The following is a 23744-nucleotide window of genomic DNA, read 5'->3' as shown; positions in this document are numbered from 1 at the left end:
GTGTACTTATTGTAGTAGTAATTTAGTAACTTTACCTTGTTTTGAGCAGATAACCAGTATCTTCTCCTGCACTGCAGATGTTAAATTGTGTGTCAATCAGCTAAAGGAGGCGGTCTCTTTTGTGTCACCGTGCCTCTCATTGGATGATATGTACTGCTGGAAACGCCTTAATAACATATCTTTCCTGTGATTGGTCAAAATTGACATGGCAACAAAATACGTGACCAGTGCAAATTGGTGACTTTTCTGTCGCCGTCAAGCTTTTGAGCTCTCTACCAGCTAGCTAACGCGAACAAGCCTAGCGGCAAGTAGGGGATTGATGTGTGTGTTTGTGCGGTCATCTTTCTGCTTTTAGCTCTCCTGGTTTCCATCGCATCACCCGCTTTTCTTTTACAATTGTTCTTATTTCTTCTTTGGTAGTCACACAACAATATAAAACTGAAGTTGCTTTGGTAAAGGTAAGGCAGATTTTTCTCCCTTGCAAAACCGCACCGGCTCATCCAAAATGGCTTCTGCTAGCTAGCAAGCTAAAATACCAATGTCTAAAATGAGCTTGCTTAAGCTAACTATAGCATATTAGCTTCGAAGCCGGCAGATAGCCTAGCTTACCGATCGCTCAGCTGATTTACATTCAAGTAGAAAATGGCGTCGTCGACTGGCTACTCTCTTAACCACTGTTTACAAGAAAGTAAACGTAGCAATGCGTCGTTTAAATGTCATGGGAAGAGATCGGTGTTTCGCTACATGGGATTCGGACCAGGCTCACTAAAAAAATCTGGCCTTGAATCCTTATGTTAAGTCTACTCCATGATGGGATGGCGAACCAAGCACAGCCGACTGGAAACGTTAGCAGCTAACCACGCTGCCCTGCCCCATTTCACTGCATCATGGTGTAACGTTAATGTCCTAAACGCTTGATTTGTGGGCTAGTCCTGTTTTCCGTCTAAATAGCAAATGGACTCAAAACATATCCGATTAGACAGTAACGCCATTAGTGCAGTATTCTAATGTTATTGCACACGTTTCTCTTCACATAATGCTTCACATTCGATTGAACAAATCGTAAATTGTGTAAAACAACAGTACGCGAACGTGGTGAACATCCCCCTAAAGTCGTGACGGAGCTAACCTATGGAAGTAGCAACCTAGCTAGCTAATTAGTTAGCGTTAGCCGGTTAGCTGACGCACCTTTGCTTTGTTGTAGCAGAGCAAAGACGAGCACAGATTTCAACATTTTGGCTTGATGTCAGTGGACGAAACACGCTCATCAATATCCAGATAATGCTTCTGCAACGTTAGTGTGTAACCTGTCGCGTTTGTGACTAGTTTCAGTAAGGGGGTTGCCTCAATAATTAGATTTTTCGCCAGTGGCTAGGCCTATACTAACTGTTTTTGTAGCTAAGTTGGCTAACTGACGTTCTCCTGAGATGCTGTTGGATAAGTCTCTGTGCCTTGTTTAATGTCTGGTGAAGACCGTTATAGCTAATGATGCAGTCTGTGGATGTGTATTGTTTTTCCCAACCCCCATGCAGTGACTAATTGTCCTCCTTTTTCTCTTCCTCAGCACCGTTTTCCCCACCCCTTCCTATTATTCTTATTCTTTTAAGTATTCTTCATTGTCAAGCCGCCAAAGTGGAGAGTGTGATTGCAGAAGGGGGTGCTTCTCGTTTCAGGTAATAAACCAAAGGCTGAACAGGAAATGCCAGCATGGAAATCCTTCTTTTTTTTTCCAGGGTTAGCCCTCTGCTAGCATTTAGGGCAGGGACTTCCGGCCTTAAGAACAAAGCAGGATGTGGGAAGGCTCAAAATGGCTGTCAGACACTTTTCTTTGTGAAACCTTTTGAAAAGGGGGGTTGGGTAGACATTATGAGCCTTAAGAGGATTTCTGTGCTGTTGGCTGCATATTGGTGGTAGCAGCAGTTCACAGTATACAGAGTCAGTGTAAACAGGATGTCTCACATCCTTGATTCAGTTTTAAAAAGTCTAAGCTGAGGCTCCAGATGCTCTGAGATGTACTGTATGCTGGGTGTAAAAGTTAGTGTGGGGCTTTTAACCTAACAGTTTTATGGTGGAGGACCTTCTCAGGCAGTTCCAAAAATGTAGTTTTCATGTTATTAGGCAGTTGGAAAGTGGTTGTGCTGATCATCAAAATGTTAAAATTCAACTTCACAAGGTTTGCAGATGTCCTGAGCACATAAATAATCAGTCCCAGTGACAAGCTAATGTGCTGCACTCATTTTCAGTTCCACACACTGTTATGAAAATGTGATTATTAGTAGACCATGACGTCTGTGATGAAGCAGCAGCAGCAGCCGAGCAGTCAGTGTGAAGAAGAGCCTGTTCTGCTTTTCCACTGCGCCTCAAACATGTTCACTTTGCTATTGTGCATCAAATAATGTTTTGGCCGTTTAAGTGATAGTGTGTTTTCTCTGATGCTGATTTTAATCACTTATCACTCTATTAGTTGTCATTTAAGCATGCTCAACTTTTTGGGGTTAAGCATCATTAAACTAAGCACCAGAATTGGCAGTGTGATTTGTGAGCAGTTAATCAGTGACTCAAGAGGCCAGTTAGAAACCAATAAATTACCACAAAGCCGTGGTAAAATTAAGACATGGACCAAAAATGAGATTTATTTGAACTCAGATTTTTGAAAGCTACTCGCACAACAGAAAACCAAATTTCTGTTGATTGAATAATGGATGTGTTTGGTGAACAGTCACTCAGTGTAAACCACAGAACTATTAGACACGTTGTGAAACTGCGTCTGTGGAAGGCTGCACGTCGACTCTCCTTTGTTTTTTTTCCACCTGGTTGACTGAGTGGCGCATTAATGCACATACCATCACCTTCGATGTGCTGCATTTGGCTTTGCTCTTTCTAAATGTGTGCGTTGTCATTCTCATAATGGCATTGCTGGCGCTCCAACATCCGATAACAGTCACACGAAGAGAGTCCCGTAATGTTTATTCATGGAGCGATCGGCCAGGCCAAGCCATCATTCATCATAAGTTTCTACTTTCAAATTGTTTCGTAAAGTTAGTGAATTAGTGGTTTTCTGATAACTGGCAGAGTTTTAGCCTTAAGTAATCATCCTGAATACAGTGATCATGTACAAGGGCACATTTAATAAACCCGTTTTCTATCTGTGTGCCTGGTTGTATTGAATTCTTAACAGATACATTTTCTAATTGTACATTTTTCGGGTTTGTAAAATTTGAATTAATCTCAGTCATAACTGAGGGCTCTTAAATAGAGGTTGAATGAATGAATAAGCAGTACAGTTAGCCTCGTTTCCTATGAGGTAAAGGTACAGGCTCATTCTGTCTCCTGCAGTATTACGTGTACCTGATGTGTTCCCCTCCTCATGTTTGTCTCTGCAGTGCTTCTTCGGGGGGAGGAGGTGGTAGGGGTGCACCTCAGCACTATCCCAAGACTGTCGGCAACAGGTTTGTCATTTGGATTTTTTCCACAGCACACTTCATTGTGTAGTGATGTAGCTATGAGCACCATGGCAGCAACTGTTGCTTTGATTTGCATACGGGGTCCAAAGTTAGCACTCACCAAATGTTTCCAACATGGTATGTTGACAAATCTGATAAATGAGGTCTGTCACTGTCGGCAAGTTGCTGAAATAGATTTACTTCACCACAAACTCTCACATAAGTTAATTGGCTGCATTTTGTTTTGCATCGACTCTGCACACGGGTGGCAGCACGCAACGTACGATCCTCAAGAACTGTATCGCAGTTCTCTGATTGACCCTTGCTGTGCGCCGTTGCTGCATCTGTGCTTACTTTATTTAGCCTGCTTTATTACCAGTAGCACCGGGACCACAGAGGAGAATTTTGCACTAACCACAGAGAGAGTAGATCAACCCAGGAGGAAACAGACTGGTGGAAGAACTACAACCAGAAAATTTAACATGAAGTGGTGTTTTACAGATGAAGGTGTGAGGAGTTTTTAATGACATCGTATGTAGTTTTACGGCTGGGTCAAAATATTTTGGCAGTAAATCTTTTTCAGTTTGCCAGCCACTCACAGATTGACTGAAAGGTGAATTTGTTTAACCACCAGGCAGTCTGGGATCATTTTACCACAGAGGGTTAAAAACTGAAAGAGTTGAAAGCGTGACATTGGTAACGCAGCTCTCTTACTTGTGTGGAACGTTTAGGACAAGTATTGTTTTCACTGCTTGTGATGATAATTTACATCCAACATTGGAATTTTCTATTAGTATGAGTGCATCACTGGTACAGTAGGTAGTGCAAGCGATCAGACTTTGTGCCAGAATAACAGCCATATTGCGAGGTTGTGTGTGTGTTTCTCTTCCAGCCCTGATGTTTTTAGACTCTGTGGTAATCAGTCTCTCTCTGCTCGTTCAGCGAGTTCCTGGGGAAAACCCCAGGGCAAAGCGTTCAGAGATGGGTTCCTTCACGAAGCACTAGACGAGATGTCAACTCCAGCAACGAAAAAGAGCGACACGATGCAATCTTCAGGAAAGTGAGGGGGTAAGGTTCAAGCCTGTCTGCATGTTTCAAGAGTTGATCATCTACCCCCAGGTACAAAAAGCACATTTTCCTAATTCTTCTTTGACTTGTATCCACTGCTGACCCAGATACAGTGTGCAAGAATGTTGTTGTGGCTCGAGGATTGTTTGTACTAAAACGGTTTCAGTTGGGTGCAGAGTCCAAGTCTTTCTAAATTTACAAAACCCATCATCAGTTGATGTGGTTCGGCTTGCAGAATGATGTTCAGTATTGGCGGCAAAGCTCTTCTGATGAAAAGTGGAACAGCGAGTTTGACAAAGATTTCAGGACTTGAGGTCACGTTGATTAAATAAAATACCTTAAATTGATCAGAAAATCAAATTTCAGCTTCCCTTAATGCTCTTTGGCCCAGATAAGATTTCAGAAGTTCCCCTCGGGAGATCATTAAAGGCTTATCTTATCAGGACTTTAGGAAGTTAATCAGCTGTATCTTGCTTGAATTTCAAAAGGGACACAGAGTTGAATTGTGTAGCTCTGCAGTCACTGAAACGGCATGTGCTTTGCTAAAGGCGCTTGAGCCCTGTTCCCCTCTGTGTCAGGTGATGTTTACAAGTAGAAATGAAGAGATGAGAGTCCCTTCGGGGGTGTAGACTTAGCTGGTGGCCACCACAGGAGGCCGATGGTAGAGTCAGAGATGAAGAAAACACTGCACATGTGCTTTATGTGCAAGAATTAAGGCTGATTGAGATCAAATTCGTGCCATTTCCCCAAAATCCCAAACAACCTATAAAATAAACCCCTGTAATCTATGCTGAGCTGCCGCTCCTCGATGTCCCTCCTCATCACAGCGGGCATCAGTCCTCGCACCGCTGACACACTTTTCTAAATTCATGATCAGAAAATCAGGCTGTCTAACATTGACTCACACACTGACAGAATTCAATACACTCATTAAAAACAAATCCAGTGAAGAATGTGAAAGCTAACGTGGATAATGAGGCTCAGTAAACAAAGCCCGTGGATTTAGAAATCATTTGTAATGGGCTCTGTTGGTGCGGCGATGCTGCAGCTTCATCCAGACGTGTGAATGAGCGCTTGTGTACGACTGAGACGTAATGCAGTAGAAAACAATATTTGAGTGAGTTTTTACTGAATATGAACTTAAAGCAAACTTTAGAGTGAGCTTCAGAACAGCAGGTTTGCTGTTTGTGCCTCGAGGACCCCTGTGAGGCTGACATTATCGTGGCTCTGATGCTGCTCAGCTTCCTCATTGAGAATGTAGGTTTCTGTGCCAAGTGTATGATTTCTATAGAGTTAGTACCAAAGAATGACCTAAACCTAATTTGGGCCCGTTATAGTTGCTTTTTAAATGTCAGACAAAGGTGATCATGGATGTTGAGGATAGGTTATCGTATGCACTTAAAGCAGAGATGAAACAGTTGTTCACAGTGGCTCCCCTTTGCGTGCAGATATACGTAGAAGAAAGTGGAGTCAGCATTTGAAGTGAGCACTTCTGAAGTATCAACAGTTCTGTTTTGCAGGTATAATTGTTTGGTTTAGCAGCAGTTTGTGTGGAGCTGCAGCCTCAGACCTTGGTCTCATGTGAATCCTGATGTCTAAGAGTTATTTGTGAAAGCAGCCTGCTGTGTTACGGAAGAGGTTTAACCTGGTGTGTGTCTTCAAAGTCGTGAGGGTCTGCACATCACCACGTGCAACTAAGCATATTGGAACAGCTTCTCCGTAGCATCATGTCGTGCCAGCATGCTGACTCGTTCGTCCACTCTTGTTTTTCATTTTCCAGCATACTCAACAAACTCACGCCTGAGAAGTTTGACAAGCTATGCCTTGAGCTCCTGAACGTGGGCGTAGATTCAAAACTCGTCCTTAAAGGAATCATCTTGCTGGTAAGTGCACACTTATTTTCTTTAGCGCTCGTGCTAAATGGAAACATAGTCATCTGTTCTTGGCAGGCTGCTCTGAGTGACTCATGCGCTGCACGTTTTAATGACCGGAGTGTTCCCTCTCTGGCTTTTCCCTCCTCTCCCCGTCCCTCCCTGCGGTGTAGATTGTAGACAAAGCCCTAGAAGAGCCGAAGTATAGCTCGCTCTATGCTCAGCTATGTCTGCGCTTGGCAGAGGACGCACCAAACTTTGATGGCCCTTCATCTGAGATCCAAACATCCCAAAAGCAGAGCACAGTAAGTGTGGCCGTCCACATTAGCCGGACACTTAAATACATTCTCAAGCCTTGACTGTAATTGTTTCCTCTCCTTAATGTCACTGCTGTCATTTCTGTTCTGCTGAGCAGGCCATAATAAAGCAATCGGTACCGGTCTCCCTCTGATAAATGCTGATGGTTTTTCTTAATGATTATGTTGTCGTCATTATTCACACGTGACATTTTAAAACGCAGCTCACTCCTCAGCTCGTTTTTTGGTAACACGTTCGTATGTAGACGTGCTTGTTGTGCTTCCTCTAACCGATGGATCCTGTTGTTGTTTGTTTGTTTTTTGCTGATTGTAGACCTTCAGAAGACTGCTGATTTCCAAACTTCAAGATGAATTTGAAAACCGCACCAGAAATGTTGAAAGTAAGTTCACGTCTTTGTGCGTCGAGTCAGAGACGGAGCGTCTCTGCAGCTCGTCTCGGCGTGACCTGTCCGCGGCTAACATCTGTTCCTCTTTCCTCTTCAGTCTATGACAAGCATGACAACCCTCTTACTTCTGAAGAGGAGGAGCAACGTGCCATTGCCAAGATCAAGATGCTTGGCAACATTAAATTCATCGGGGAACTTGGCAAACTCGACCTCATCCACGAATCTATCCTTCATAAGTGCATCAAAACAGTACGTGCGCTCTCTTGGTTTTTTGCATGTTTGAAATTCACATCCTTTGTATTTTGAAAGAGGAGTTGGAACCAAAAAGAAACACTGCAGACCTTCGTGAAACCAGACTACCTTGTGTGACCCCCCCGCCTTCCTTCTCTCCTTAATCTTTTCTGAAGCTTCTGGAAAAGAAGAAGAGAGTCCAGCTCAAGGATATGGGGGAGGATCTGGAGTGCCTCTGTCAGATAATGAGGACAGTGGGGCCGAGACTCGACCATGAGAAAGCAAAGGTAACAGCTGGAGCCTTTGGTGGCGTCACCGCCGTCCGGAGAGGCTGTGTGTGTGTCTGTGTGTGTCTGTGTGTGTCTGTGTGTGTCGACATCAGCCAGTTACTTACACTGTTGCCTGCAGAAGTAAAAGCCAGAAAGCTTCAGTGAAGAATTTAATTTTAATTTTAAGTTCTATAAGATTCTCTGGGTGGTAAACACAAACCAGACTTTTTCCATTTTAGGCCTCGCTGTTAAGCCCCCCCCCCCCCCCAGCCTCTTTTCTCTGGGCCCTTGTGGTCCCTTCTCGGTTGACTGACATTTCAGGTCCTGTGTAAGCTCATCATCTGACTGTGCATAGCCTCACCTAAAGCCCCGCTTGGCTCACGGCCAGTGCTAACATGAAGCCTGCCGCGATACTGTATGCACAAGCTGCGCCTGTCCTCACGCCCTTCCTCCTCTCTCCACCTGTTCTCCAGTCTTTAATGGATCAGTACTTTGGCCGTATGCGATCCTTAATGAACAACAAGGAGTTGCCCGCTAGGATCCGCTTCCTGCTGCAAGACACAGTGGAACTGCGAGAAAACAACTGGGTCCCCCGCAAGGCTTTCATCGACAACGGACCAAAGACGATTAACCAGATCCGTCAGGATGCAGTGAAAGTGAGTGCGGTGAAATTAGGGCGCTCGTTGTTTAGATCGCCCACATTTTGGGATGATTAATAGTTATTGTTCAACATCAGAATTGGAGGTTGGGGCGTGCATATGTTAAATGGCTCCATAAATAAACTTTAAAATTATAACCTCCTTCCTTACAAAGAACCAGTTCCTGCACATCAGCAAACAGTCTGAGGGCTGTGAGCCAGCAGCACGTTGTCCTGCATGCACAGCATTTCATTAAGCAGTAATCATGTTGTTCAGCACGGAGCTCTTAAAACTCAAGTTAATGCTAAAAAGTCAGGTTGAATTCTGGGTTAGCGTGCGTGTATTGGACAGTGTAATGACCCCCGCTGTGATCTCCCTGCTCCTGTAGGATTTGGGTGTTTTCATCCCAGCACCCATGTCTCAGGGGATGAGGATGGACTTCTTCCTGGAAAGCCCCTTCATGCCCAACAGAGTGAAACTGGACAGGGAGACTCTCGGGGGATTGGCTGACATGTTTGGACAGATGCCAGGTACGACCTTTGTTCCTTGGTGTCATGACCTGGACTCACTTTTTATTCTCACTGGAGTTCTGAAGCTCTTCAGAAAGTTTCAGTTACCTTTTTAAGTTGTTGTGGTTCATGAGACGATGAGCTAAAAGTGAGCTAATTCATTCGTTCAACACTCCTCCGCCTGTGTGGAATCTTTGCTAACATCATCTTTGTGTTTTGTTCTCTCAGGCAGTGGGATTGGAACTGGCCCGGGGGTTATTCAGGATAGGTACTCGCCCACTATGGGACGCCATCGCACCAACCCGCTCTTCAATGGCCACAGCGGCCACATCGCCCCTCCACCACAGTCACAGTTTGACATGGGGCCAAAGTCTTTTGTTAAGTCCAACCAGGTAATCCTTTTAACACTGATACTCATCAGGCTAACAGATTGATGTTTCTGTACAAATCCTGAGGTCAGTTTAAAAAAACTGATTGTCTGTGCCCACGTGACTTTGGACAGGTTCAGAACCAGCATTTCCTCAACCAGAACCAGAACCACATGGCCCAGCAGCAGGTCCAGTCCAAGGACATGCCTCCACGATTCAGCAAGAAAGGACAGCTCAATGCAGACGAGGTACCTGGACATTAATTGATTTGTATTTGAATGAAGTGCAGCCATCAGACTCCAGTGTGCAGTCATATCACTCAGTCCCACCTGACAGTGTTTAAGTCTTCATGCCCAGTGATTATAAAAAGACGCGTTATTCTGAGGAACACCACCGGCTGCCAGTCTGTCCTCCACCTTTTACTCTGTCTTTGACCCATCTCTTCTGTCCCTCCTCCACTCCTCTTCTTCAAACTGGTAGCTGGTCCACTGACTGCGATTATGAGATATGAGGGCATGACTTTAGCTGATACAGACTTTGATTGATTTCGTTTAAAGAACATGACTGAACCCGTTTGCTCTGTGTTCATGACGCTTCGTGGTCCCACAGATCAGCCTCAGGCCTGCTCAGTCATTCCTCCTCAACAAGAACCAGGTACCCAAGCTCCAGCCCCAGATCCCCACCATGATGCCTCCCAGCGCCCAGCCCCCACGCACTCAGACCCCCCCTCTGGGACAGGTAACAGACTTCCTCACAGTTTGCCACTAGTTTAGTCTAACTAACATTAACAGAGAGGGTGGAGCGCAGATGTAGAATACAGAGATGGAAGGTTTGAGAGAACGGTTGTTGTGGAGCTGCACCTGTGTGATAATCACTCGACCTTTTGCCTCAGCCTCCACAGCTTGGCCTGAAGACCAACCCTCCACCCATCCAAGAGAAACCTCAGAAGACGAACAAGAAGCCCCCTCCTGCCAGGGAGGAACTTCTCAAAATGACTGTAGGCAAAACAAAAACTGTCTTTTCTTCCACTGTTTTCAGTCTGTAGCTGCTGCGGTGTGTACATGATGAAAAAATGTTCCACAGATTGGTTTGGGCAGAGTAAGCAAGTAATGCAATAAGGAAGAGAACTCAGGAAAACAGTGAAACAACCAATTCCCACAGGCACAGACAGTCAGACTCTGATGAACAATTAGTCTTCCCTTTTTCTTTGATCACCGCAAAGTCAGTCAGATGCAGAATAATTGGCTGTATACCTTTAAAAGCAGCACTTCTGTGTTGTGATTGGTACACGATCAACACAAGATGAACTCTCTGCTACCTAAAACAATCAGAACCGGAAACATAACCTGGATACCTGAGTAGTCACAGCAGCTGAGGAACAGTTTTCATGTTTAGTATTTGGCGATCTGACGGGCCACAGCTCACGTCTGCGCGCTTCAATCTTCTCCTCAGGAAGCGATCATGACTGAGTACTTGAACAGTAAGAACCTGACTGAGGCTGTGAGCGGCGTGCGAGAGATGAGGGCTCCCAAGCACTTCCTGCCAGAGATGCTGAGCAAGATCATCGTGTGTTCCCTGGACCGTCCCGATGAGGACAAGGAGCACGCGAGCACTCTGATCCACACACTCCGCACCGAGGGCCTCATCACCGGAGAGAACTTCATGCAGGTACACACACGCGCCATTCGTTTTACGCCACACTCAAACTGGACTGACACAAGTGCACGCTTTGTCACTGTTGAGCCCAGAAGGGGGCGGCGTCATCATTCACGCTCTGGCACTTCCTCCCGCTCTCGCCGTGCAGGCTTTCCTCAACGTCCTGGACCAGTGCCCTAAGATCGAGCTGGACGTGCCCCTGGTGAAGTCCTACCTGGCCCAGTGTGCAGCCCGGGCCATCATCGCAGAGCTGGTGAGCGTGGCGGAGCTGGCTCACCCCCTGGAGAACGGCACCCACTTCCCCCTCTTCCTGCTCTGCCTGCAACAGACGGCCAAGCTGAAGGACCGAGAGTGGCTCACCGACCTCTTCCAGCAGAGCAAGGTCAACATGCAGAAGATGCTCCCAGGTACTTCCACCCTTCAGACGTTAAACATTCCATCACAGCATCCTGAAACCTTTACAGACCCCCCAGATACATCCCGCTGAGCCTGCAGTGAGTAACCGACCCGCTCTTCTCTGCAGAAATCGATCAGAACAAGGACCGCATGCTGGAGATCCTGGAGGGGAAGGGCCTGAGCTTCCTGTTCCCGCTGCTGAAGCTGGAGAAGGAGCTGCTGAAGCAGATAAAGGCAGACCCGTCTCCACAGTCCATCTACAAGTGGATTAAAGACAACATTTCTCCCAAGCTTCACACCGACAAAGGCTTTGTCAACATCCTCATGACCAGGTAAACAGACGGCGGGAGCCAGAAAATGTGTGTCAGTTCAAAGAAAAGCAAGACGGAATATTGGAAATGGGCCTTTCGTGTAACCGAACGCTGTGTCCTCTTCCCAGTTTCCTCCAGTACATCTCCCAGGAGCTGTGCATGGCGGAGAGCGACGAGCAGCTGGCGGCGCCCTCCAAAGAGCAGCTGGAGCAGGAGAAGCAGCTGCTGCTGGCCTTCAAGCCCGTCATGCAGAAGTTCCTGCACGACCATACCGAGCTGCAGGTCAGCGCCCTGTATGCCCTGCAGGTGCACTGCAACGCCAGCGCGTTCCCCAAAGGTACGGCGCCCCCCAAGTCCCGGACAACCGACCACGATGATCACGATTCTTTGTCAAATGCTAATGAATTCCAGCTGCTGCTTCAGTGTAGAGATGCTGAAACTGTCGTGTCTGTGTTGATTTTGTTCCCAAAGCAAGAAGTCGAGGCTTTGAGGCTTTATTCATATGTTGCTAGAAGAACAAAACGGCTTGTTTTTTAGTGGAAATTCAGTAATTTTTAAAAAAAACTCTTTCCTTTAAGGCATGCTGCTGCGCTACTTTGTCAACTTCTACGACATGGAGATCATTGAAGAAGAAGCCTTCCTTGCATGGAAAGAAGACATTACCCAAGAATTCCCTGGAAAAGGAAAAGCTTTATTCCAGGTACGGTATCGCTAAACGCAGTGTGTTTTCACAAACATCACACGATGAAGTGAAACATGGCAGCAGCTTGCTTATGTCATCACATCGTTCCCCCCCATCAGGTCAACCAGTGGCTCACCTGGCTGGAGACGGCGGAGGAGGAGGAGTCGGAGGACGAAGCAGATTGAGAAAGCAAGCAGAAGCATCATGGTGTAGAGGATCGACCTCATCTTATTATTACAGTCGCCTTTCCTTTATTAAACTCCTGCTTAATTTAACCACTACCACGTGGCACTCGGCTGCTTCTGTCTTGCAACTCTAAACCGAAAGCTTGTACCCGTAGGGCCTCGCGTGTTAACACCGTGTGAGCACCGTGACGATAGGCTGAGAAGCACCGTTCGACCTGTCGCCTGGCGGAGGATGATTCTGTATCCGATCAGCGACATGAATTCTGAAGTCTGGAGTGACTCAACCATGTGTTTCCTCTCTCTCTGCTCTGACTTTAAGTTTGTGACTTTATTTTTTCTTTCACCATATTGCATGTTTTTCATTTTCACTCAATTTTTACTGATTTGACTCTCTCTCGATAGGAAATGGCTTTATTTAAGAATGTGTAGGACTTCCCCCTAAATACATTGACTAAGTGCTCCCATTCGCTCATGCTAGCTGCAGACATAACAGACCGTCAGGGTGAAAGTCTTGTCAGCGACCTGCTTTGTGATCTTCTGTCAGAGTCCGGCCCGGATTCCCTTCCATCGCACTTCACGCGTCATCCTTAGAAACCAGGGGGGGGGGGTTTAAAACGAGCAGACGAGCTGCGGCGATCCTTTAAGGCGGAAATGAAAGACGACGTTCAGCCTTTGTTTCAGAACGCACGACGGGCGAAGGGAGAGCGAAGCGTAAGCTGGCAGGACATTTCTAAATGAATTAAGATGCGAGCTGAGACCTTAAATCCCAATTTTTTTTATCGTATCTCCCCATCAGGAGACCCCCCCCCCATCTGTCCCTCTTCGTCTTTTATTACATGAGTGGTTGCAATACTCATCCTCCTCCAGATGTTACAATATTTAAAAAGACGTAATCATTGGTGTGCCGCCGTAACGTTTCAAAGTTGCCTGTGTTTCTACCTCTTAGTTAGATGGGCTTTTGTTAGTTTTTGTTGTGCTGAGATAATGAAATCTACTAAGAAGAATCTAGAGCCCAAGCACATGCTGAAGTATTTGATTTAGTCCTGGCCTACTTGCACAAGAAATTTATGGAAGCAGACGAAGCTTCACGTGGTTTACAAGTATTAAGAATTAAGAGCGAAAGAAAAGCTTGTTTTTATCAATTTGACAGCTCGGCGTCCTCTTCGATCAACCCAACCGTTAAAGGCGGGCTTTCGGAGCGTCCTGTCGCCCGAGCGGCAGCGTGACCGTGGCCTGTTTGTGTTGAACGCGCAACGTGGAAAAAAAGCAGATTTTAAAAACTTTTTGTTAATTTGGCAAAATAGAAGCGAAGCCTTTAGATAGGTTGTAATGGAGCCCTCTCACTAAAAGAAGTAACAGCTAATGAAATAAGAAACATCGTTTTACCCAAAAATCGTGCTCACAAGCCATGTTCATGTATACGGAAATAGATTTGGATCATATTGTAAGGTATCAAAATTATTGTGCATCACTATTGCTTTAATGTCAATAAAGTCCAGTACATGAGCACCAAAGCCGTTTTTCTCTTTTATTGACCCGTCTGCATCAGAACGCTTCACACCGTCTCACCTGAGACGACCACGGTGCCTTGAAGAGCACGTGGAAGGCAGCAGAGATAGAGACCAGCATGTTCTCGTCCAGCGCTCCCAGATTTCTCTCTTTGATTTGTTTAAACCTACACGAACTCATGAGGAGAGGAAAAGTGTTTCAAAGAGCCGTTTTACATTTTAACAGTCTACAGAAGCAGAAGGTGAAGTTCTGATTCCAGCTCAGGATGAAAACTGAGCCGGATCTCCTCCCGTGAGACCGTGGAGGCAGGAGGAGGAGGGGAGGGCCAGGGCGTGGAGGTCTGGGTGTCTGTCTCTCCTCTGCCTGCTGTCGTGACCCAGCAAAGCAAAAGGTCAAAGGTCGTGGCTGGCTACTCCTGGTCTGTGGGGATCCAGAAGTATTCCACCACCTTCCTGCTGCGGCGCTGAGGGGCGGAGTCGGGCCGCTCTCCCCCGAAGGCGGGCAGCTCGTCGAAGTGACTCGGGCCCGGATCCCTCCCCACGTGAGGGGCAGAGACCCTCAACATGGTCCTGAGGTAAGATTCAGTCAGAGAATAGTGAAAAATGAAAAGACATCACAGCATTTTCACACTCTGCCCCGTCAGATGAAAACCTCATATCTCCAGTCCTGGAGGGTTTCATGCTCTCAAATAACCAGAAACCTTAAATTCTCCATGGTTTGATTTTTTTTTCACCCTTTAAACCTTTTGGATGAGGATGCTAACAGCATCCTTGCTTCCTGGAAACCTGACACTCTGGAGATACAAGGTTTCCACCTGCTATGACTGCTGACCGTGTGTTTGTTTCTAGAGCCCCCTGGTGGCCACGGCGTTACCTGGACGTGCTCCTCTCAGGCTCCTCGGGGCTGGACTCCGGGGTGGAGATGTACACTGGATCTCCCTCCTGAGCACAGTCACATGACACAAGAACCGTCGCCATCACACGCTTTCACTGATGCATCAAACACACTCAACCTGCAGCTGAAGGTGCGACGCGGCCTCGTGGGCGCAGCTCACCGTGAAGTTTCTCGGGGTGCCGTCTTGATTTTTGAGAATTTTGACCCTCTGATCGCTTTCCGTCATGCAGAGGAAATAGCTCTTGATGTTTGCTTGACTCTGCAGGAAAACAGCAGCACTGACTTTAGATCTGTGTTCATGCCGACTCGTGGATCACACAGCAGCAGCGTAATGACAGCGAGGCCCTTCAGGCACGTTTTTCAGATCACTCCAGCAGAGATAAACGCTGAACGTCTGCCTCTCCTTCAGAGATCACGAGCCTGGGACGGTTTCTAACCGCTCAGCACCGGCTGTCAGGGACGCTCTCTCACCGCTTTGCTCTGCCTCAGAGCCTTCAGGTCCTCCTGAGCTCTGAACCTGCCGGCCAGCTCCTGGTGCTTCTCCCTCCAGCTGAGGCACTCGGCCGTCTTCTCCTGCCGCTCCCTCTCAGCCAGACGCCTCTCAGCCTCAGCCTCCTGCTGAGCCCGCCTGGCCTTTTCGCTCTCCTCCTCCGACGTCGTCGCTCGGCGCCTCCAGCTCATCTCACTGCAAACACAAGGCTGAATTTACATCCCACAACATCTATGTCCTTTTTATTTGTATCCTGATTCATTGTCTAAAAGTGAAAATCAGTCATTTAACTTTCATGCGGTCACAAAAACAAGCCGAAAATCAGCCAGTGAATCAAAGCAACGAGCTCCTAAGAGATGGAAAGTCACGCCTCTCTGGGTGCAGTGTGTTTCAGACTAAAGGAGCACATCTGGAGTCTGGATTGTTCTTTTGAAGAGTCAGCGACCCTGCACAGACCACCTCAGCTCGTGAAGGTGAAGAAGTGTGATTTAATGGGCTTTTTCTTTGCCTAGCCTTTTAAAATCCACCATATGTCTGGTGAAAGGTGTCCTCCCTGACTTAAATCTTGGTTTCTACTGCTTTCTCCTCCTCTGCCGCCTCCTTTTAATTCACTGATGGCTTCTCGCTTGCCCTCCTGACCTGGGTCATGTTATGTCTCAGCTGATTTCGTGCACCTCCCGTCGGGCTTTGTTAGATGAAAGGTTCGAGGCGTAACTTGGGAGCACGTTGACCGACCTCAGGGATGCATTCATCATTTGCGGTTCTCAGTTATTTTACAGCGTGGCCAGAAAAAAACATGACAGGAATCGCGACGTAGCAAAGGCCAAGGCGATAACTTTTGTTCCTCGTGTCCATTTGTGGCAGCGCCGTCGGCTTTGATGCATCAGGCTTTGTGGGGAACACTGTTTAGATTAGAGGTTCAGCCGTTCATCTGCTCTGATGTTCTTCTAATGTTATAATGAACGTCCACGGCTTTACGCTCAGAAGGAGAATACATGCCTGAAAAATCAGAGGTTAAATGGAGTTCAGGTACTTAAACGGGTGATGCATGACGCTGCGCTGGGTGGCCCCAACATGGCAGCACATGATGTGTTTCAACCAAACCGTGTGAAGGAAACGTTAGAGCTCACTGAGTAACGTGACGCTGGACCCTCCTCTGACGAAAATCCCTTCTTAATGCGATCTCTTCTTACGGTTACAGTCAAGTTTGACATTCATAGCTGCTTCTACTTTTACACAAGAAGAATATTGTCAATAAACAAGGCAGCCTTAATATAAATATAATGATAAAAGTACTAACATAACGTTATGTAAATGTTCCATATTCAACATGAATCCAGACTATCAAAGACCTCAAAGTGATTTAATGAGCAGCAGTTTGACTGACAGATATTTTTTCCTTAAAATCTATTTTATTTTCTTACTCTGCAAACTATTTGTTGATGTTTTAGTTTCTGGCTGGATGTTGTCACCTGCTGCAGCCTCATCTGCTGCTGTTTTTGAATAAACTTCTCATCTGGTGCAGGTGTAACGTCGGGGTCGCACCTGTCTTTGATCTGGACGTTTTCCTCTGTGATCTGTCTCAGCTTGTGTCGGAGCTCGTCCCGGTCTCCCTCCAGACTCCTGTTCTCCTGCAGCAGGGCCTGTTTGTCCCCAGACACCCGGTCCAGCTTCAGCTTGGTTTCAAAGTAGTTCTTCTCCATTTGCGCCAGCAGAAGCTGCAGGTCGGTGTGCTTCAGGGAGAAAAGGGAGACACCAAATTAATCCATCCCCCTGATGATGATATGTCCCGTCTCTGCCTCGGCTGATTCTGAGACGCTGATGCTGCTAACAGCAGAGGAAACTGGATTCCTGGACGTCATCTGCAGCTCATCACTCTGCTCATCAGGACATAATTATGGACATGATGATGATCACTTCTTTCCTCATTTATTTATCTACTTTTGAGGCTCTGTTTGTTCCTCAGACCTGCTCTGGGATGGCCAGTCCCCTCTTAAAGGACATTTTTTAGCCTTTGGCTCTGCATAATAATTATCTGTTATGTCCCAGTGTGGGTTTTATATCTTGTATAGAAACCTTGAAAAAACAATTCAAGACATAGTTTCATTTTTAGGTTTTGCACAGTCATTTCCTGAGTGTGTTTTGGGTCTATTGTCATTCTGAAGGACTTGGTGCAAACAGACAATACTTGTTAGTCGGTTAATTATGGGGCTTTTCAGGATTTGTTGACTACAGGAAAAATGGAGGTTATCACCAGCCTTACCCTTTAAAATGCAGACTCAGAGTGACTGGATTATTTAGTATAATTGACTTCTTGATACATTGAACCAGTGTTTTCATGAGTATTAGATATACTCTAGTTTGTTTCAATGCACATTTTTGGTATAACTTGTCAAAACTGCATTCAACCACAATTAATTTTAATGTAAAAACTTTCATAATAAGATTCAAGAAAACCTTTATAAATATTATCCTCACTGACTTTTATACTTTTATTTTCAGTTTCCTTTTTCACACTGTAAACACACAGCTGCTAATAAGGACTTATCCCACCAAGCCTCTGTCCTACAGCTACTGTATGATCAGCTGCTGAAAGGTGGGATGAAGTGTAACATCCCTCCCTGATGGAGTCCTGATGGAGTCCTGATGGAGTCCTGATGGAGTCCTGATGGAGTCATGGTGGAGTCATGGTGGAGCACTCAAGAGCGTATACATTACATGTTGTACTACAGTTACTAATTGCAGCCTCTAATCATCTCTGTTCTGTCTCTAACAAGCTGTTTGCAGGTGAGTGTACAGATCAGCTGACAATATCTGTGTCAAACTCTGTGTGTGTTTGTGTGTGTGTGTGTGTGTGTGTGTGTGTGTGCGCGCACCTCCTTTTTAAGCTGCTGCAGCTCTTCACCCTGCCGGCTCCTGTCAGCCTCCGCTGCCTCCTTGTCCCGCTGACAGCCCAGGGCCCGGGCCTCAGCCAGAGCCCTGCTCTTCTCAGCGTCCCCTCTGGACTCCTCCGCCTCGCTTGCGGCTCGCGAGCACAACGCCGCCCTCTGCTGGCTCTGATACAGCTTCTGCTTCAGCTGACGGGGGTCAGAGACGTGAGTGTGTGTTGTGGTGACTTGGTCGGGAAACAGTAGAGGCCTGCCTTTGTCTCTAGATGCAACACGACTCCAACCACTCAGTCAGAATAAGGGTCGGCAGTGAGCTACTATGTGGCACCACCATCCTTCCTATGAGACTGTATCTTGATCTAACTCATATGTCTGCTTCTAGTATTAAAGGGCCGCGACAGTCATGTATGACTGACATTTTGTGCGGCTGTGAGGGAGTTTAAGAACAACCCCCTGATGATGTCATAGTGACATCATCATAACCGGAGTTGTGGAGAAGATGCTATTGGTTGCATCCAGTGTTAAAGATCGTCCCTCTGAACACCGTGTGTGTAAATACATGTTGAAAGCAGCAAGCTGCTTTGAGCTGTTTTGTAATTGTTTGTTGATTTAACTTTTCTGCGGTCAGTTTTGTGCTAATGAGCTCGCCATTGCAGTAGCTGTCCGAGGCTAATGTGTAGCTAATACAACCTTCTGGTGTTAATTACTGCTTGGCTATCTGTTGATGTTGGTGGTATATATTATACTCTTTTCACTTTCATTCCTGTAGATTTATTGTGTGATTCCAGCTAAACCTTCAAAGCTCCACTGAGAAGCAGGTGATGCTGAAGGCTGTCGAAAAGCTTGGTGATTTCACGATGATGGATGGATGTTTTATGGATGCCTTCTTTTCATCAGGAAAGGCACGGGTTGTGTCCTGTCTCTCCAGTGACCTACTGCTGTAAACTATGCCCGGTGCTTGCGTGTACCTCTTTGACTTGAGCCTGCAGCTCCTGGTTCAGATTCCTGAGGTTCCTCATGGTCAGCTCGTTTTCGGTGCGCATCATGATCCGCTCCATGTGGATCTCATTTGATAAATACTTGTTTTCTTTCCTCAGATCCTCGCATTCCTGAGGAAAGGTTGCATTATCAGCGATGCGTTGAAGATCTGAGAGATTAGTTCCAGAGGACATAAAGGTAAACTTAAACTTCTGACTCTTCAGACATAAAGGACGACTTCTCTGGATTCAAAGTGCTTTGAGGCAAAACACATCATTTTTTTTTGCATTTATCACAGCGAATGATGCATTTTAACTCCGAACACCCACTCTCACCATCACTTTTACCTTTTTAGGTTACACTGTCTTTTGATCAACATTAAAACTCGTAACCCACCTTCACGATGCCGACGTTCAAAGCTCATTCAGCCACCCATCCAGGCATTTAGATATGAGGTACAAGTTACAAATATTAATTCGAACACTTCAATAAGTCATTCAAAGCCGGAGGGCTGTGGACACAACCACACACATGACAGCAGGAGTTTAACGTTTGGGTGATGCTTCATATCAGTAACACCACGGGACAGGAGTCGGGCTGGAGGCTTGATCACAACACACCTCCTCTCCACCTCCTTACCTTCCTCTTTCTGACCAGCTCTCCTTGCAGATGGTTGATCTGGAGGAAGGAGCCATTGGAGCTGATGGCGCTGACCGGCCTGACCACCCGTACAGGCCTCCTGGAGGGTCTGGAGAGACTTTTAACCTCCTCCGCCGCCCCCTTTCCGAACCCTCTGTTAACGTTGCTGCTGCTCATGGAGAAAGACTTGTACAGGCTGTCGTCTAACGAGGACTTCCCGGTCGTCTGCAGGTCTGTGTGGGATTTGGCTCTGAGGGACATGTCAAAGCCAGATCGGCGCAGTGATGCTGTGAGAGCGGACGGGGTTTGTGATCAAAATGTAGGCGTGCGACGTGAATGAAGTTCTCAGTTTCACGTCGAGTTGGCGGGGTGGATCACCAGCTGAGCGTCATTCATTATTCATACTGTAACATGATCGGACAAACTGGAATGGGACAGAGGCTGTGTTTTGGTACGAGGGCTTCTTTTCTCCTTTGCAGAGTGAAATGTGGTCCAAATTTTGACATGACATCTTCACACGGTTAGTCAGACCACTTAATACTGCTGAGGGGCAATAGCTGCTCTTCAGGGCCTCTCAGGTAGCCCACTTCTTCTCAGATACAGGCAACGTGTGAGGCGCACTCATTTGCTATTGCTGGAGAAGTTACGGAAGGTCAAAGTGCAATTATTTAGTCATTTGACTTTGACATGAAGGATCATTGTTCACATCCTGGGATGAGAGCCACAACAGTAGAGGGCTCAAAACAAACCCCACGTTCAGATGCTGCGTTATTTTGATCGCATCCATATTTGAAAAGGGTTTTCTTTTTAGTTCTGAATATTTTATATACTAATATTTTATATTTCATCACATACTTACTTAAAAATAATCAAACATGAGTAAATACCTTCTACGTGAGGATGTAATTCATAGTGTCACGACAAAATACAATTTTCCTTTATGTAAATCTATAAATGATTATTGAGTTATTTAATAATTTAAAAAACTATTATGCTTTCATGATTACTGATAATCATTGGAAAACACAGCTTGTAAGGAAATCTTTCAATTATTTTTTTCATATTCAGAAGGAAATAAAATTAAAAAGTAAGTTGATATATGGCCTCTACGACCTTCCATAGCTGGGAACTTTGCACCTAATATGCAGCAGTCACCTCGTGAGTCCTCGAGTGTCCCCAGACTGCCGGGGAACTCATCCCTCATGCTACTGTTAAGGCGCCCTTGAGCATTCCTGCATGTGCACAACAGTCAATGCTCAGATTATATGAGCAGCAATTTTGATAAACTTCATGAACTGAATATGTTCCTTTAAAACTTTATTATGGCTAAAGGAAATAGTAAAAACAGGCATTTAGAAAAAGTATGTAATTTGACAAATCTGTGTCAGAAAACAAAACAAGAGCCTGTTATAGGCGTTGAATCAGTGATCTCAGAAAAACTGTTTCAATAACAAGGTCCTCTTGTCTCTGAGGACGACTTTCTGTAATGATGCTGTGTTGTGGAAATGCTCAAACTTGAGACTTGCACCCTTCCTGACCTGGGAGGTGTGACCACTTGGCTTCCCCTCCAGCTCCTGTCTGTGTTACAGTGCTGGAGCCCTCACCGCCCAGCTCCAGTCATCCATGCCGGAGCCTGAGGCGACCAGGAAGCTGCATTATTCACAGCATATCCACACGGTCATGAAAGTAGTTCAAGGTTCAGGTCTTCTGCACAATTGCAAACATCCTCGCTGTCACCAAGTGACTGTAAATGCATTAGAGCGACAGGAAGGCTCTCTCCTCACACTCACAGGCATCTTTCACTCACCCGTTCATTTTGCTAAACGCTGGGTTGGAGAGATTAAAGGAGCATGCAGGCGTTTCATCAAAAAGCTGTCGCTTTGCAGAAGAGCTTTGCAGCTGTTACCACTTTATTTTATGCTTCAAAAGTCCCTCAATGTGTGAAAAATGTACTTTTATTAAAGCTCATAAACCTTAAGTCCCTTTGAAACTTTGTTTTTTGTACCGATGAAGCAAACGAGGTACGACGTAATTCATTTGGGAGCTTTAGAGGTGCTGGTAGGTGGATCCTTTGGACAGAGAGCGGCTAGCTGTTTCTTCCTGTTTCCAGTATTTATGCTAAGCTAAGCTAACTGGTTGCTGGCTGAAGTTGTATATTTAAACAATAGATATGAGAGAACTATTGATCTCTCACCTAAAAATGGTCAAGAAAGCAAAAAAAGCATATTTTGAAAAATGTCAAACTTCCTCTCGCGGCTGTGGAAGTGAAACCTTTACTTGTTCTCCTGTTTATACTGAGCTATAATGGTGCATATGAGCTCTTATTTAGATTAATGAGATTCCAGCTCACCACACAGTCTTCCAGAGGTCCTTGAAGCTGCGAGGAAACTGCTCATTAGTCTTGTTGATACTCCGGACGCTCTCATTCTGTCTGGTCAATGAGCTAAATGAGTCAAAACACATCTGACTTCGCTTTGTGTAACGTTAGTTAAGCACGACTGTGGACTGACTGAGGATTGTTTGCACACTTTGCTGTAATTTAGATTCTCAGGTGTCTACCGCACAGGATGGAGCACATGAGGAAATAACAGGATGTACTGAAACATGGCGGTGTCACGCTGACTCCTGGCCCTTTTTATCAGCTCAGAGAAGATACTTGTTGATGTTTTACCGCCTTCATACTTCATGGCGATTGATGCTTTACTTAGCATAAAAACCCATATCTCCTCACCAGTCTGAGCCAGATTGTTGTGCTCATTGGTCTCGGCCGCCTCGCTCGCCCTCCTGCTCTTCGTTGCTTCCGAGTTTGTCTTGTCTGTATGTCTGACACTGTTTTCTTGGTGCCTCAGGATCACGTCCACGTGTCTCAAACCAGCCACGTCTGCCAACCTCCAGCCCCCCTTCAGCATCATTCAAATTTTGTGACTCTAAATTCCTCTTACCATTCACTCCTTTACACAGTGGGTTCAAACCTGAGCTCATTAACATCACTTTGTAAGACTTAGAATCCCTTTGATAAACAAAAGGCATGCCTCACACAACATGCAAAACATGAAATATTTCCTTTTTTAGTGTAATACCAAGAGTTTATGGTGATTTCTGCACATTTTATGATTTTATCAAACGTGCAAGCTCAGTTTGTTGCAAAGGAAAGGGTTACCACTTCAGTGCTTATCCATATATCCACATCCACATCCACATTTACATTTTACACAGATTCACAACTTTGTTGGAACTGGGGTTGTAGTAGTAGTAGTAGTAGTAGTAGTAGTAGTATTAGTAGTAGTAGTAGTAGTAGTAGTAGTATTACACCTACTGGCCTCTGTAGGACCCCTACAAGGAAGTAACGGCAATATCAACAAATGTCAAGGGTTGAAGTGGTGGTTTCTTTGGCGTGGACCACAGGACGCTCTGTTCGCCCGTGTTGGTTATGTTACAGAAAAATATCAGAGTTCAGCAGGAGAACCAGAAAGGATCGCAGAGAAGAGGAGGAGGAGAGAATAAAAAAGAGAAACAGAGAAAGAAAGACTGAAGCACAGGGATGCGGAGGATGTGCAGGAAGTTCCCTTTCCGACCAGCCTGACAGAGCAAACAGACCTCTGGAAGATAGATGCTGGCAAAGCAGAAAAACTCCAAACCTTAAAAAAAAAGCACATTGCTTCGCCCACACTTGTCTCTAAGCAGCAGCTACAGCTAATATTTCCTGTCGTCCGTCTTTAATATGTCCTGGAAATCCTCGATTTGTTTTCATTTCTAAATACTTAAGTGTTGAATTTGCTGTATGTGACGTCCTCGCTTTGATAAGCAGAACAGCAGCTTTGGATCAAACACAGTTATTGTCCTCCTGCTGTGGATGTGTGTGTTATCTCATAAAGGGGCATCAAGCAGATTTGACCTCCACTTCCTGCTTCCGCGTCCCGTCCACATCTCATTTGCTCTGAGGCATTTCCCTCTGCGATCGCTTTATTTGGTTCTTCACCTTCAGCCGCAGCACTTATACGTATTTAATAGAAAAT

General features: G+C 45.7%; 1 protein-coding gene and 1 non-coding gene across 2 annotated transcripts; both read left to right on the top strand.

Annotated features, from left to right (window-relative positions):
* Positions 1-248: 248 nt before the first annotated feature.
* eif4g2b (eukaryotic translation initiation factor 4, gamma 2b) lies at positions 249-13844 on the top strand. The gene is made up of 21 exons (XM_076732676.1): positions 249-458; positions 1565-1673; positions 3384-3449; positions 4386-4511; positions 6292-6394; positions 6556-6687; positions 7013-7079; positions 7183-7334; positions 7493-7603; positions 8059-8241; positions 8612-8753; positions 8961-9124; positions 9235-9348; positions 9710-9838; positions 9993-10097; positions 10553-10768; positions 10905-11163; positions 11280-11484; positions 11592-11800; positions 12042-12163; positions 12265-13844. The coding sequence occupies exons 8-21, from the start codon at positions 7251-7253 to the stop codon at positions 12328-12330; spliced, it is 2109 nt and encodes a 702-aa protein (XP_076588791.1). The 5' UTR covers positions 249-458; positions 1565-1673; positions 3384-3449; positions 4386-4511; positions 6292-6394; positions 6556-6687; positions 7013-7079; positions 7183-7250; the 3' UTR covers positions 12331-13844.
* Positions 9450-9617, top strand: LOC143322805 (small nucleolar RNA SNORD97). Its single transcript, XR_013077352.1, has one exon. It is a non-coding gene; the product is annotated as a small nucleolar RNA SNORD97 (small nucleolar RNA).
* Positions 13845-23744: the final 9900 nt, after the last annotated feature.

The sequence above is a fragment of the Chaetodon auriga genome, chromosome 6 (genome assembly GCF_051107435.1).
Source record: "Chaetodon auriga isolate fChaAug3 chromosome 6, fChaAug3.hap1, whole genome shotgun sequence".
NCBI lineage: Eukaryota > Metazoa > Chordata > Actinopteri > Chaetodontiformes > Chaetodontidae > Chaetodon > Chaetodon auriga.
The sequence above is the reverse complement of the archived record's forward strand: the minus strand, read 5'-3'. Positions and strand labels throughout refer to the sequence as shown.